The sequence below is a fragment of the Anomaloglossus baeobatrachus genome, chromosome 1, assembly GCF_048569485.1.
Source record: "Anomaloglossus baeobatrachus isolate aAnoBae1 chromosome 1, aAnoBae1.hap1, whole genome shotgun sequence".
Lineage (NCBI taxonomy): Eukaryota > Metazoa > Chordata > Amphibia > Anura > Aromobatidae > Anomaloglossus > Anomaloglossus baeobatrachus.
In genome coordinates, this window is record NC_134353.1 from 407,619,407 (window position 1) to 407,636,437 (window position 17,031).

Genomic DNA, 17,031 nt, shown 5'->3' on the forward strand with positions numbered 1-17,031 from the left:
GGCTTGAGCGGGACACAGACTGCACGGGCACCCGTCGGAGGTCACACGGAAGTACTTCCGTGCAGCTTCCGGGGATTTTGCGGGCCCATTGACTTGTAATGAGTCACGGTCCATTATTACGGAACAGAATAGGACATATTCCATAATAACGGAACGCACATACGGCATCCGATGTGTTTTTTTGTAGGATCGGATGCACACGGAAGTTCTTCCGTGTGCCATCTGATCCAACACAAAACACATTATAAAGATGGTCCTGTCCGTGGGTCCGCAAAAAAACAGGAACTGACCAGGACAAACGAAACGGTCATGTGAATGAGCCCTTACTCTGCTCTCAGATGGGGGAGCAAAAACCTGGTGACTGATTCCCTTTAAATTCTGTTTTTGCTTTTTAATATCAGCTATAACTAAGGGTGGGCTACACCCCAGAAATATGTCTGTTTTCTATGGAATATTAGCAATACTACGATTTACTGTTTTGGTTTGTTTTTTTTGTTAGTTTTTTTGTTTGCTTTTTTAAATCAAGATGGAATAAAATTAGATGTTTTGTATTGTGAACTTTTTTCAACCATTTTCATCACTTTCATTTGTAGTGATTAATGGTGTCCCACTATTTAGTGTCTCCAGACTTGGCTTTTATTTTTATATTTGTATTTAAAGGGATTGTCCACTGCTTGAAATATCCTTTCTTAATTATTGTTTCCCCTCAGTAAAAAAATAGAAGCTATACTCACCTCTGGTGAAAGTGCCATACCGGTGGTGTCAACACTAGCTTTTCCGTACCAATTGTAAGGAGGTTGACAGGCTGGTGAATTTCCCCTAAAAACAGATTGCATTTGAACAGTGTTTTCCTGTGGTAATAACTGTTAATTTCCCCGTGGGCTGCAATACTAACCACTGGCCATGCGAGGTCACTGTCTTCCATTCTACTCGTATAGATTCTTCTTTGGAAAGGACAGGGTAATACCTAGTTATCTAGGAAGACTAAGGAGTGAAAAAGACTAGTGTAATCAGTTCCTGTATCAATTGTAGTTAAGGAGAGACACCTTTGAGCAAGGAAACAAGCATGAGTCATGTGTGTCTGGAGAAGGGAGCAAGTCAAGCAAAGCACCATTAGTGGTGACAAAAACCCTCTATACAGGCAAGTGGGTGACACTCAGGGGTACTTTGCACGCTGCGACATCGCAAGCCGATGCTGCGATGCCGAGCGCGATAGTCCCCGCCCCCGTCGCAGCTGCGATATCCTTGTGATAGCTGCCGTAGAGAACATTATCGCTACGACAGCTTCACATGGACTCACCTGTCCTGCGACGTCTCTCTGGCTGGCGACCCGCCTCCTTATTAAGGGGGCGGGTCGTGCGCCGTCACAGCAATGTCACACGGCAGGTGGCCAATAGGAGCGGAGGGGCGGAGATGAGCGGGATGTAAACATCCCGCCCACCTCCTTCCTTCCGCATATCCTACGGAAGCCGCGGTGACGCCGGTAGGAGATGTTCCTCGCTCCTGCGACTTCACACACAGCGATGTGTGCTGCCGCAGTAGCGAGGAACAACATCAGACCGTCGCGTCAGCGTAATTATGGATTACGCCGACGCTGCACCGATGATACGATTACAACGCTTTTGCGCTCATTAATCGTATCATCGAACCTTTACACACTACGATGTCGCATGCGATGCCGGAAGTACGTCATTTTCAATTGGACCCCACCGACATCGCACCTGCGATGACGTAGTGTGCAAAGCCCGCCTAAGGGTATGTGCGCACGTTGCTTTTTACCTGCTTTTTACCTGCTTTTTTGCTGCTTTTTCTTCTGCGCTGTTTAATGCCAAAATGGATGTGTTCTTCTATTCAAGCAAAGTCTATGGGAATTTGGGTTTCTTGTTCACACTATGTTGTTCAAAATGCTGCCTTTTTGTGGCAGAACTTTGGTCAAAAACTCAGCTTTGCAGGGCAAAACCCAAATGGCAAAAACAATTGACATGTTGCTTCTTTGAAAAGCTGAGTTTTTGACCAAAGTTCTGCCACAAAAAGGCAGCATTTTGAACAACATAGTGTGAACAAGAAACCCAAATTCCCATAGACTTTGCTTGAATAGAAGAACACATCCATTTTGGCATTAAACAGCGCAGAAGAAAAAGCAGCAAAAAAGCAGGTAAAAAGCAGGTAAAAAGCAACGTGCGCACATACCCTTAGGCTATGTGCGCACTAGAAAGTGCCTTTTTCTTAAAAAAAATAAGGACCCTCTGAAAGAATCCCGCACCCGCGGTAAAAACCGCGGTAAAACCGCACCCGCGTATTTGCTGCGGTTTGAGACAGATTTACCGCGGATTTGCTGCAGATTTACCACGGATTTTCCGCAATTGGTCCCAAATTGGTTTTTATAATCTGTAGCACCCGGCAATGCCTGGGATAGTAACTGTCACTCTCACTTTGTCACACTCTCCCATTCTTTCTGTCTCTCTCTAAGTATGTCTGTCTCTCTCTCCGTCTCTCTCTCTATGTGTCTGTCTCTGTCTCTCTGTCTATCCATCTCTCCACTGAAATCATATTACCTCACACATAAGCTTCTTATACTAATGTGCCACCCCCGGAGAAGCAGCCGAGCTGCTCGGATCCGGGTTCGCTGTGGCTCGAGGGTCTCCGGACCCGGGGTCGTGCGGCAACTCAAATGAAAGGGGGGTATGTACAGGGGAATTTAGATATAGTTTGTGATGCCATCCATGGTGTACGGTAATTGGGAGTATCGCCACTGTCGTTGGGAGTACCCAGGGTGATGAAGTGGGGCAGCAAGGTGTCATAGCCCTCCACGGGTAGGGGAATGCCCCGGGACTCGGTGTGGAATGCCGTGGGATGGAGGGGTCACTCTCGTACTCAGTCCATAAGCAGACGCTGACAACCGGGTAAACCAATTATCTGGGTACCGCTGCCGCTGAGGGGAGCTCGTCCGGGTCCCGTCCCCTATAGTGTTGCCTGGTGATCCGTGACTTGCCTCCTGGCACTAAGTTTAACTTCAGTGTGGTGGCCCAGTAGTCTGAAACTTGCCGGGCCCCGCTCCCCACTGTGGTAAGTGTGGGAGCTTGCTCTCAGGGCTCACGCTTGGGATTTTCTAGACCGTTTTGGGTTGGAAAGTCCTATCTCCCTCATTGCGCTAATGCCCTGATTCTGGAGCTGGTGGGAACAGATCATAAAGGCTCCGTTCTCCTCAGGTGAATTGTCAGGTTGCCTGAAGCTTCTCCTCGACCTAGGGTCCGTGTACCCCGCTGTGCCTTCGGTCCCGGACCGGTGACAGTGCTAGGCTGGTGGCCGTCTTCCTCGAAAGGTCCAGGCACCTTGCCACAATCCCCTGCGACCGGGGGTCCAACTCTTCTAGGTCCAGACCACCGTCTGCAACCTAGACAGCTTCCCTTGGGAGCCACTACTTCCGACCTCCTCTGAGCTCCTCACAGCTTGAAGGGTTCCTCACTCTTCACTACTCACTGACTACACTCCTCCCCTCCCTGACTCCCCAGGTGGGCGACTTTATTCCACTCAAGCCATCCACTGGTGTGCCTGGTGGGTGTGGTGCAGGGTGTATCTAGGATTTGATTTGCTGTTGGAGGCAACACTATTAAGATAGGGACCCAGAAGCAAGAGGGAGGTGGAATACTGCACAGGAGGATAGGTTGTCCAGTACCCTGTGATGACCTGATAGTCCAGGGGCGTCACACTAACAATGTCTTTCGTTGCCTGTAGCAACCAATCAGACCTCCTTTAAATGACTTCTAGTTCTCAGCTCAATTGACTTTAATGCAAGTAGTGTTTTTGGCGAATAACTGTAAAGCGTGGGGTTAAATTTTCCCCTCAAAACATAGTCTATGACGTTCCCTGAGACATTTGAGGCGTCTGTGCAAAACTTTGTGATTCTAAATGCGACAGTGCAGATTCCTTTAGCGGACACACACACACATACATATACACACATGTAAATACACATATACATACACACACATACACACATATTTTTATATAGTAGATAGATATATATACACCATACACACATACATATCTGCTATAGACTCAGATTAGGTGCTATATATACAGTAGTCTTCATTATACAGTATTCATTTATCTATAAAGCTATATGCTCACAGTGCTTTTTTTCCAGTACAAAAAAGCATGTCTTGGCAGGTAAAAAGCTGCTGAAAAATGTGCTTTTTTCATGCTTTTTTCATGCTTTTTTTTCATGCTTCTTGTGCTTTTTTTTGTCATGGCAATCGCGGGGGTTCAGGGTTTCAGGCACTGATGTTACAGCTGGGACTCAGCTCTTACTGCCCAGAGCAGTGCTCACGCCGCTCCTGACAATTTAAACCCCTGAATGTTGCGATTAGTGCAATAACAGCAGTCAAAAGGCAGGGAGAGGGATCTCTTACCTCTCCCTGGTGATCGGGTTCCTGGAAAGTGATTACTAGTGTTGAGCTACCCCCCTTGTGTTCGAGTTCGGTTCAGTTCGTCGAACGGCAGCTTAGTTCGGCGAATGTTCGACGAACACCTTCGAACCCCATTGAAAACAATGGCAGGCAAACAAAAACACATACAAACACATTATACATGTACACATACAGTTAATAAACATTGCCATTACACTTACAGGTCCCCGCAACACGTCTTGAACTCTGTCTTCCGCCGCTTTTCCTTAAGATCATCACTGCGCCCTCCCGGTAACCAGCACTGATGATAGGACTTTCCGTGACATCGTCATAGCATGTGACCAGTCACGTGTCTATTATCTCATTGGCTACAGACTTGTCACATGGCTAGATGTCATGCTAGGTCCTGTCAGTGCATCTCTCCGGTATGCGGTGCTCCTTTGAGCATCTCCATGTACCGTCGAGATGCTTGGGCACATGGTCGACTCCCCATCCCTGCATGTCAGCGCTCTTTACAGAGTCAGCCCACATGCAAGGACTGGATGCCACAACCGGTTACTATAGCAACGCTGGCAGCGGTGACGTCACCGCTTACAACCCACAGCCTCTGCTCACTCACTGAGTGATTACACTGCACGGGAGCAGCAGCGTCTTTCTCTCATGCAGTGCTGTCTGATGTAGCAGATCTGCATGGGTTGCAGGAGAAAGAAGGCAGAAGAACAGGATCATGGAGGGGTGAGAAAAGGTAATAAACATGGAGTCTCTAAGTGTGTCTGTGTATTTATTTCTATTAAAGCATTTTTTCTCTGTGTGGTGTCTTTTTTTAACCCTTTATTTGAGATTGTTAATGGCCGGGTCAAACTTGCCTGACATTAAGAATCCCTGGCTTAATACTAGCTAGTAAAACAAAGCTAGTATTAACCCATTATTACCCAGCAAGCCACCGTCACCAGGGCAGCTGGAGGAGTTGGATACAGCGCCAGATAATGGCGCTTCTATGAAAGTGCTATTTTCTGGGGCGGCTGCGGACTGCAATTCACAGCAGAGAGGCCCAGAAAGCTCAGGCCAACCTGTGCTGCAGATTCCAATCCCCAGCTGCCTAGTTGTACTTGGCTGGACACAAAAATGGGGCGAAGCCCATGTCGTTTATTTTTTTTAATTATTTCATGAAATTCATGAAATAATTAAAAAAAGGGCTTCCCTATATTTTTAGTTCCCAGCCGGGTACAAATAGGCAGCTGGGGGTTGGGGGCAGCCATAACTGCCTGCTGTACCTGGCTAGCATACAAAAATATGGCGAAGCCCACGTCATTTTTTTAGTGGGCAAAAAACTCTTGCATACAGTCCCGGATGGAGTATGCTGAGCCTTGTGGTTCTGCAGCTGCTGTCTGCTCTCCTGCATACACTAGTGAATGTAGCACGTTGAGCCTAGTAGTTCTGCAGCTGCTGTGTGCTCTCCTATATACACTAGAGAATGGAGCATGCTGAGCCTTGTAGTTCTGCTCCTCCTGTCTCTCCCTCCAGCATACAGTCCTGGATGCAGCATGCTGCGCCTTGTAGTTCTGCAGCTGCTGTCTACTCTCCGGCATACACTAGTGGATGAAGTATGCTGAGCCTTGCAGTTCTGCTCCCCCTGCCTCTCCCTCCAGCCTACTGTCCTGGATGGAGGATGCTGAGCCTTGTAGTTCTGCAGCTGCTGTCTGCTCTCCTCCATACAGACAGCAGAAAGCAGCTGCAGAACTACAAGGCTCAGCATACTCCATCCAGGACTGTATGCAGGAGTTTTTTGCCCCCCAAAAAACTTATGTGGGCTTCGCCATGTTTTTGTATGCTAGCTAGGTACAGTAGGCAGCTACGGGCTGCCCCCAACCCCCAGCCAACTAGTTGTACCCGGCTGGGAACCAAAAATATAGGAAGCCCCTTTTTTTTTTTAATTATTTCATGAATTTCATGAAATAATTTTAAAAAAAAATGACGTGGGCTTCGCCCAATTTTTGTGTCCAGCCAGGTACAACTAGGCAGCTGGGGATTGGAATCCTCAACGCAGGGTGCCCAAGCTTTCTGGGCACCCCTGCTGCTAATTGCAGTCCGCAGCCGCCCCAGAAAATGGTGCTTTCATAGAAGCGCCATCTTCTGCCGCTGTATCCAACTCTTCCAGCTGCCCTGGTGACGGGTGGCTTGCTGGGTAATAATGGGGTAAGGGCTAGCTGTATATTATCAACTGACCCTAAGCCCGAAATTCATGGTGTCACGCCAATATTAAACATGGCCACCATGAATTTCTAGTACAGAAAAAAAAACACAACACACAGAAAAATATTTTTATTAGAAATAAAACACAACACAATTAGTGACTCCATCTTTATTGAAATAAAAAAAAACCTCCACAGTAATCCTGGGTCAAGGGTCCCGCGCCGTACAATCCGGATCCAATATCATCTGATCGGTTTGCCGGAAGGCAAAGCGATCAGATGATGTGTCAGGTTCAAGGGCCTGAATCACATGACACAGCAGCTGATTGTATAAACAGCTTTTATACAATTAGCTGATGCATCAGTGCAAAAAAACCCCAAAAACTGCACACTTCTGTGCAGACTCCTGTCTCGGTGGTAAAAAGCCGGCCTCACCGCTCGACTTATAGTGTCAGCTGATTCCGTCAGGTGACCACATCAGCTGATCATCGCCAGGTCTGAGAAAGAGAAAAGAGAGAGAAAATAGAGAGAGAAAAGAGAGAGAAAAAAGAGAAAGAAAAGAGAGAGAAAAGGGAGAAAAAGAGAGAGAGAGAGAGAGAGAAAGGGAGAGAAAAAGAGAGAGAGAGAGTGGAGAGAGAGAAGAGAAGAGAGAGGAGAGAGAGAGAAGAGAGAGAGAGAAGAGAGAGAGGAGAGAGCAATGCAGCCTCATTCCGTAAACTGCTCCGATTTTAGAGGTGTGTCCTGCAGCTCACAGCTGATGTCCGGCTCCTAAATAAATAATAATTATAAATAAATTAAATTCTTTACCGGGACTGCCGGGAATCAAACTCGTGAACTAACTCTCCTTAGGCGGCAGCTCTATCCCTTGAGCCACTGCCTGTAATGAAAAATATAGGAAGATTTGGTAATCTTGACCTCTGTATTGCAGTACGGAATCCAGACGTGAGTTATTCAGCTACAAAGAGGAGAGAGGGGAAAAGAGAGAAAAAGAGAGAGAGGGAAAAAGAGAGAAAAAGAGAGAGAGAGAAAAAGAGAGAGAAAAAGAGACAGAGAAAGAAAAGAGAGAGAAGAGAGAGGAGAGAAGAAAGAGAGAGAAGAGAGAGAGAGAAGAGAGAGAGAAGAGAGAGAGGGAGAGAGAGAAGAGAGAGAAGCGAGAGAGGAGAGAGAGAAGAGAGAGAAGAGAGAGAGAGAGAAGAGAGAGAGAAGAGAGAGGAGAGAGAGAAGAGAGGGAGGAGAGAGAGGAGAGAGAGAGAAGAGAGAGAGAAGAGAGAGAGAAGAGAGAGAAGAGAAAGAGGAGAGAGCAATGCAGCCTCATTCCGTGAACTGCTCTAATTTTAGAGGTGTGTCCTGCGGCTCACAGCTGATGCCAGGCTCCTCCCCTCAGTGCATAATTAAATTAAATTATAAATAAATAATAATTATAATTTAAAATTAAAAATAAATTAAATTCTTTACTGTGATGGCCGGGACTCGAACTCGTGAACTAATTTTCCTTAGGCAGTTGCTCTATCCATTGAGCCACTGTCTCTAATGAAAAGAATAGAAAGATTTGGTAATTTTGACCTCTGTATTGCAGTAGAGATATATCACGCGCAGGCACTACCTGAGTGAAGTCTTCGGTGGCAGCGCAGCTCTCTTCGGTGGCAGCGCAGCTCACTTCAGCTGCTGCTTAGATCTGACACAGAGCGCTCGTGTTAGCTTCATGTAGCAGAGCTGGATGCGTCGCAGGACCTTTGTGGACTACTCCGGACCTGGAGGGGTATTTGGGGATTTTAATAAAATGATGAAAGAGGGTGTTTTTTTGTCTTTTATTCCAAATAAAGGATTTTTCGTTGTGTGTGTTTATTTACTTTCACTTACAGGTTAATTATGGAAGGTATCTCGGGGACACGCCTCTCATGATTAACCCCTTATTACCCCGATTGCCACCGCACCATGGCTATTCGGGATGAGCTGGGTAGAGTCCCGGTACTGCCGCATCTAATGGGTGGGGCAATTCCGGGCGGCTGCTGGGTGATATTGTTAGGGTGGTGAGCTCCCCATAACGTGGCACTCCCCATCCTGAGAATACCAGCCTCCAGCCGAGTGTCTTTATCCTGGCTGGTATCAAAATTGGGGGGAACCGCAGTTTTTTTTTTTATTATTTATTTATTTATTTATTTTACTGCACGATATAGACCCGCCCGCCGGCGGCTGTGATTCGTTGCAGTGAAACAGCTGTCACTCATCGTGGGGGCGTGTCTGACTGCATCCAATCATGGGCGCTGGTGGGCAGGGAAAGCAGGGAGTACCAGATTGAATAATGAAGCGGCAGCCATTTTCAAAGGAGGAAAAGCCGCCAGAGCTTTGTGACAGCCATGCAGCGCCGTGCCTGTGATCGGTGAGTAGGAAAGAGAGAGGGATTCTGCTGGGGATGCAGGACGCATGCAGATACGCAACGTGCGCACATAGCCTTACTGTGAAAAGCCACGCTTTTGGTGATCGAACCGTTATCGAACGTAACTCGAACAGCGGAACTTGAAGCACATCGTTCGAGTTCGTCAAACGACTCGAACGTCGCCCAAAATCACTCGCATTTGAAATTGGCGAACTGTTCCAATCAAACATTGCTCAACTCTAGTGATTACGGGTACAGTGTCCATTTTAAGACATGATCATATATCAGTGTTAAATATCAGAAATACCGTTTGACAACTGATCACTGATTCTGAAACCTGATCACTGACACTGACAACTGATCACTGACTTGCTGCCGGGTCTTCAGCTGATGTTACAGGCACTCAGCTCTCACTGCCCGGAGTGGTAATCATGCCGATCCCAGCAATTTAACCCCCTGAATGCTGCAGTCAGAAGGCAGGGACAGGCATCTCTTACCACTCCCTGGCGATCAGGTCTCTGGAAAGTGATCACGGGCGCCCGATTGCTGCCATAGTAACCCTGGGTGATCCCTATGACGACCCAGGCTTACTAAACTACGGATCGCCTCACAGACCGGACTTCCCTCCAGCAAAGTCCCGCGGTAAAGTCCGCGAGGCCTAGGTGCAGGGAACCCTGGTGATGTTCATGCTGGTGAATCTGCAGGAAACCCCAGTGATCTGCCGACATGAACTGGATTAACCTTGTGACGTCACTCAGGTTAACAGTGGCCATACGTGAACTGTGTGGCCATGGCTCACTAACCTGAGTGACGTCACCTCTATTCGCAGCTCACTCTCTGCCTGCAGTTACAGCGTTCGGTCATGTTCCATGATCACACTCTGTAATTTCAGATGCAGCAGTGCTGGTATTGTTGTGGGACCACGTGTGGATTACGTCAGATCTTCAGGGATGTTTTGGGGTTAATAAAGTGGTGAAAGAGGGTATTTCTTTTTCTTTTATTTCAAATAAAGGATTTTTCCGTTCTCTATGTTTATTTACTTTCACTTACGGATTACTGATGTGGGGTGTCATAGACGCCTGCCATCACTAGTTTGTGAGTTTATTGACCGTCGTGGGCTGTTTTTAATTTCTTGTATTAGGCTAGGACTACACGGGCATTAATGTGAGTGAATCGCATGACACTCGTCGCACACTCTGCTACGAGTGTAAGCCAAGTGTCATGCGACTGTCATGCCACAGTGATGCAATCCTACAATCGCAGTACAGCTGCTGAGGATAGGGTGGTCGCTGCGGATAAGAGGGAGGGATTAATCTCCCTATCTCCTCCATTATCAGCTGATGCAATTCTCACACTGCACTCGCATTACACCGATGTAATGTGAGGGCAATGCAAGGTTTCTCTCGCACCTGTAATATCCACACGGTATAAGGAATCCACGAGATTAAATTCTAACTGTACTTTATTCTTCACCTTCTCTCTCCAGCATACAGAATAACAGTTTCATCAGCATGGTCTAAACTGAAACTAAAACTTCTTTTCCACCTTCTTTCCTGTCCCTACCCTCAATTCACCAGACCTGTTTTTTCTTAAAGAGACAGATATAATCATTGTATATTACATCATGCCCATTTTTTTTTTTTTCTTAACAACCTAGAATAAGAAAAAAACAATGCAAGGACATGAAAAGCGTCCAAGAAAGATGAATGTCCATTTTGCCTTATTTGGTCAATTCAAATCAGGAAAAAAACAGTTACACTTCTTCAATAAGCCTCGATGGAGCCCTTCTTTCTCGTTTTGGATAACGTCTGGGCTCAGCGGGGGTGTCTACTGTTGATGAATTCGTTACCTCCTTATGTTCCTCTCCATTGTCGAGTACCAAATCTTCCACCAGACTAAGTTTATTACCATTATTTTGAGGTATGATTTTAAAATGTGAAGACTTTCGAGTTATGGAGTGTCCATCCCGCTCAGCCGTGACCATGCTGCCTTTTCTTTCAGTAACATTATATTTTGCAGGACTATATACAGCTGAATTCTTGTTGGTTGGTCTTTGACGCACAACAACGACATCACCTCTGTTGATAGCACTTTGGTGTGCCCTTCGCCTTTTGTGTGCATAATGTTTCATGGCTTGTTTGTTAAAGAAATCTGTTTATCGCACAGAGGAGTCACTTGGTAGGGGATGGCTGGTCACATCAGGGAAACGTACACGCAGAATTCTGCCAAATATTAAATAAGCTGGAGCAGCATTGGTAGTAGAATGTGGCGTATTGCGCATTAATTTGTATAATGACTGTTTCAGTGGGTTGTGCTCCAGACTAGCTGCCTTAATTCGTTTTCCCATAGTGCACATAAAACGTTCTACGATTCCATTGGCTTGCGGCCAGCAAGGTGTGATTTTCCTGTGACTGAACCCCAAGTATTCAGCAAATTGTGTGAACACATGTCAATTGAACGAAGGTCCATTGTCTGTTTTGACCACTCTTGGAATGCCATATGCTGAGAATATGTCATCCAGTTTTGGTATGACACTAGTAGCAGATGTTGAAGAGACAAATGGAATGACAGGGTATCTAGATTATTCATCAATTGTTACTAGAATGTATTGGCTATTGGGTAATGGTCCATATATGTCGACTGTCACTTCCTCCCACACAGCAGAGGGTATTGGAGACATTTGTAATGGCTCTAAATTTGATGATGGAGTAATTAGTTGACAGGTAGAGCAGTGTTTAATCTCCTCTTCCACCAATTGATCCATATTTGGGAACCACACTTTTTCTCTGAGTAATTTTTTTGTGCTAACAATTCCCAGATGACCTTCATGTGCTATCTGTATGACTAAGCTACGCAAAGTCTTAGGCACAACCAGCTTGGTACCTCAAAGGATGAGGTGTTCTTCAGTGACTGATAATTCTTCCCGTACACTTGAGAATAGTTTTAATTCCTTCAGATCAATCGCAGAATCGGGAAATTTTGTGGAATTGAGGCTGCTTTGATGGATTCCACTTTATTGGGATCAGGTTGTACTCCTTTCGCTGAGAAGATGTGACCATAGAACTCTAATGAACTTTTATCAAATTCACATTTTTCTTTATTTAAAGTGAGTCCAGCAGAGACCAGGCATTTGAAGATAGCATAAATAAAGAGCATGATTGTGTTCAGCTTGAGTTTTACCAGAAACCAGTATGTCATCACTGTAATTTAAGGCATTTGGAATGTGTTGAATGACACTCCTTATCGCATCCTGAAAAATTTCCGCTGCTGAGCAGACCCCAAAAGTCAATCTCTTATATCTTCTGAGGCCCACGTGTGGAAAATGTTGTCAAGTATCTGGATTCTGGACTCAGTTTTAATTGGTAATAGCCCTTATTGAGGTTGAGCTTTGAAAAGACCGTCGCTCCATTTAATAGATGAATGATGTCATCAATCGTGGGTGAGATGTGTCTTTCTCTCTGCATAGCGGTGTTGGGCAGGCGCATGTCAACACACAGTCTCACCTGCTCAGGAGTCTTTGATTTTGGAACTACCACCAATGGAGAAACCCACGGAGTGGGACCAGTAACAGTTTCAATAACGTCCTCATTCATGAGGAATTGGGAGTTCCTTTTCTACCTTCTTCCTCAGGTGAAAGGGAATACGCCTATGAGGCTGGGCTACTGGACGAACACTGTCATCCACATGAAGTTGTACTTGAAAGTCCTTCAGTTTCCCCAAACCACTAAATAGGGAGGGAAAATTGTTCGCCATGGCTTGTATCTCCATATCCGCAGGGTCAGTTATGGGATTAATAATCTGGATGAGACCCAGCTTTAAGGCAGTATGATAGCTGAGAAAACAACCTCCAGACTTGTTTTGTGCTGACTTGCAGACAGCTACAAAATGATTCTCTTTTCCGCATTTACTGCATGTCTGTTCTATAGCTGGACAGTTGTTCAGGTGGTGAGGAAATCCTGTCCACATCTATAACATTTCTTTTGTTTCGGGGCTCACTTGTCTTGTGTACTTTTAAGTTTGAGATTATGCACATGTAAATTATCCCCATTCTCCATTGCGGTAGCCTGATGATCTGCTATTTATTTAGCACGGGCCATTTTGAGTAAGTCATGCAGAGAGAGATCCTGCTGCAGCGCTTTACACCTTATATTATTAGAGGAGCAGGTAACAATTACTTGAGTTAGAATTTCATCATCTACATCTATGAATGCACATCCATGTGCTAGCTCTTTCAGCCGGGTGACATAGGTGTCTAAGGACTCTTCTGGAAGCCGCTTAGCAATCCTGAACTTGTATCTTTCATATTTGATGTTTTGTTTGGGGTTGAATAGTCAGTGAGAGCTTTAGTGCAATTGCTGTACGTGTCTGTCTCGGCTGCAGGTAACGTGCTGTATATGTCATAGACTCCTGTGCCTGCGCAAAGCAGGAGCACGGCTTTATTTCTTTTCTCCTCTTTTATGTCCATAGCTTTTAGGAAGTTCTCAAACCTGTATAGCCATTTTCTAAAGTTCTGGAAGACATTAATGACATCAGTCATATCAAACTGTGGGAAGGTGTGCAAGTGTTCAGCCATGATGGAGGCTCTCAGTGGTGCTGGCATGTGGAGCGGTAAAACAGGCATCAGTACTCACATGTGCATCCGGTGATTATATCCCATCCTTGTCGCCAGTTGTAATATCCACACGGTATAAGGAATCCATGAGAGTAAATTCTAACTGAACTTTACTCTTCACCTTCTCTCTCCAGTATACAGCATAACAGTTTCATCAGCATGGTCTAAACTGAAACTAAAACTTCTTTTCCACCTCCCTTCCTGTCCCTACCCACAATTCACCAGACCTGGTTATTCTTAAAGAGACAGATATAATCATTGTACAGTACATTACAGCGCCTAAAGACTTGTATGGGTGCAAGTAAAAACAAATTGGATTCCACCCGAAGCATGCTGCGATTGTTTTCTCACTCCAATTTGGGCTGAGAAATAAAATCCCTCATGCGAGTTGCCCCGTAGAGTAACATGGGTGCGGGTAGAATGCAATTTTCTGATGCATTCCACTTGCTCTGTTTTACTCGCCTTGTGTGCTAACCCTCATTTCAATAGCCACCGCAGCAGGGTAATGGGGAAGAGCCGGATAAAACACTGGGCTTGTCACATCTAATAGATGCGACAGTCCCAGTCAGCTGCATGTTACTATTCTTAGTCTGTGGGGTGGCGTAATAACCATAGGACTCCCCAGGCTGAGAATACCAGCCCCAGATGTCAGGCTTTATTATGGCTGGGTATCAAAAATAGGGGGACCGCATGCTGTTTTTTTTTTTTTTTTAATTATTTATTTAAATAATTATATAAAAAAAAAAAAGCCGCATGCAGTTCCTCTTATTTTGATACACAGCCAAAATAAGAGCATGGCGGGGGGCTGCAGCTTGTAGCCGGCTATATCTGCTATACAGCGCCTGTGATTCCAACCATTCAACAGACGCTGTCTAGGGGCGGGGTCTGACTGCAGCCAATCAGATACGCCAGTGGAAAGCAGTGAATATTCATTAGAGATAATGGTCAGGCACGGGGACACTGTAAGTATGTACTGCTTTAACCCTTTTGCTTTCCTTTTTTTTTTTTTACAGTGGCCAATCACAGCCATGCCAATACTTGACATCGCTGTAATGGGCAGGGGGAGGATGGTTTTTGCCATCCGATCCTTGGCAAGATCTTTTACGGTAAATGATCGGATGTCCGATCCTGATCCGGCCAAAGATCACATGATTTTTTTCCGATTTTTGTCGATCAGGACCGCTCATATTTATTGCAGGGAACCCCAGTGATGTAAAAAAGCACACAAATAAAAACAACGTGGGCAATATACATGAGTTTTTCCTGTGTTTTTCACTCGCTTCATTGAAGGCAATTAGGGAGAAAAGCAGAAAAAACACTAAAACAATTGACATATAGCCTATAAATAGCATCTAAATAGGAAGTATAGTGTCCCTAAGGAAATACTAATACCCTATACAACAATTCAGGTCCACAAATATATTTTTCAACAACTATAGAAAATGTATTAAATGTTGTACAACATGCAGACAATCATTTAAAATACTTTACACATAGACTACTGTAAAGGATAAGGGAAATGAGTCGCACTACTAAGAGTAGTTGACATGTTGCTTTTTTTTCAGCAACAAAAAAAGCAACCATTAAAGAAGCAACGTGGGCACAAGTCACAATGCTAATAGACTTTGCTGGGATGATTTTTCCTTGCTTTTACTGATTACAAAAAAGCGAAAAAAAACTGCCCTGTAACAACTCTGTCAACATTGTGGATATGATGTGAGGTGACTGTGCTGTCACAGGTGAGAGGTAGTGTCACTGCTCTGTATTTCCATTGTGAGTGGGTCAGTGCTGAGCAGACTACTGACAGCCAATGAGTGTGCAGAGTGCGGGCAGAGGGCGGGGCTGGACACTGAGGCCGGCGCGTGCCAGCTTTGACTGTGAGGTTTGGCAACCAAGGAAAGAAAAAGTCAAGTGGCTGCAGAGAATAAAGTGATAATTCAAGAGGAACAAAAGTCAGAAACAAATAAAAAATAATGTAGGGATGTTTTAGATGACAATACAGCATACATTAGGTTAAAAAAAAATGTTGGAGTTTATGTCGGACAACTCCTTTAAGTATCTGACTGGAATTGACATTTCATAAATATAATAATAATATTTATCCATTTATATAGCGCTATTAATTCCACAGCGCTTTACATACATCAGGAACACTGTCCCCATTGGGGCTCACAATCTAAATTCCCTATCAATATATTTTTGGAGTTTGGGAGGAAACCTGGAGGGAACCCACACACCACGGGGAGAACATACAAACTCCTTGCAGATGTTGTCTTTGGTGGGATTTGAACTGAGGACCCCAGTGCTGCAAGACTGCAGTGCTAACCACTGAGCCACCGTGCCACCCTATTGTATAATTACAAATTGTTTCTAGATCCACAATCCTATTACTGGCTAATACGCTATATGCCAGATTTTTCATTGTTGTTCATTAAAATAGACAATTACCAACCTTTCTGATGGCTACATTATAAAATTGACCTTGTTTTATTCAATTTAATCCCTAAACCTCTAGAAATTCTCCTCTAAGTCAGATGTATGGAGTTTTGGTGTACTGTTGTGGGAAGTATTTTCTTATGGACGAGCCCCATATCCAAAAATGGTAAGAGATATTCCTTCATTATCTATATTTCTATCTATTTATCCATCTATCTACATAGATATTTATGTGATGCCCACTTTTTTGCAGACCGTAAGAGAGGTGGTTGAAAAGGTGCAGAGTGGTTATCGCATGGATGCTCCAGAAGATTGCCACCCTGTTGTGTACACACTAATGAAGAGTTGTTGGGAAGAAGATCCAGGCAAACGCCCTTCATTCAAGAAATTGAGAGAAAAATTTGAGAAAATAATCATAAGCGGGTAAAATGTATTAGGGCACATGTATCAACAATGTTGCTTGGTTAGGATGTTGCTGGGGTGATTTCTCACTTTCCCATAAACACTGTTTCACATATCTTTCAATGTAATAAATCAGATATATGTAGAACACTAGGTATTACCTGTTGTACATGGCATTCTGTTTTATATGACAAAACAATTTTATGCCTTTAGTATATATCTTTACAATTTCCCTCCTATGAAAGCAGAAGTAAAAATGATTTGTAGCGTTTTTATTAGATTCTTTAAGGGTTATTCCAAAGTTTGGAAATGATTCCCCATTTATTGTATAGGGGATAAGTTCTTGATCGCTAGGAGTTTGACCGCTGGGTGTCAGGTTAAAAAGGAATAAAAAAATGTAATTAACCTAATTCAGATAAGAGGAGCAGGAATACTGCAAAAATCTACAACATTAAAATACACCAAATACTGATCAAGGGAGCATAGCTTTATGGATCTCTTATTTTCTATAGCAACACAGCTCATTCATTGTGTACACCAAAACTGTACAGAGTCTATTGGGATATGAATGCACTGATATTTCACTTTCATTCCAAAGCATCA

The 17,031-nt window shown here is 44.5% G+C and overlaps 1 protein-coding gene across 2 annotated transcripts in view; it reads left to right on the top strand.

Moving 5' to 3' along the window:
* Positions 1-16,791, top strand: part of MATK (megakaryocyte-associated tyrosine kinase) — a 143,171-nt gene extending 126,380 nt beyond the window's left edge. For both annotated transcript variants that reach the window (XM_075337848.1, XM_075337847.1), the window contains exons 11-12: positions 16,106-16,192; positions 16,280-16,791. In XM_075337848.1, coding sequence (XP_075193963.1) covers positions 16,106-16,192; positions 16,280-16,453 — 261 coding nt within the window. In that variant the 3' untranslated portion in view covers positions 16,454-16,791. The remainder of the gene's footprint in view (positions 1-16,105; positions 16,193-16,279) is intronic.
* Positions 16,792-17,031: the final 240 nt, after the last annotated feature.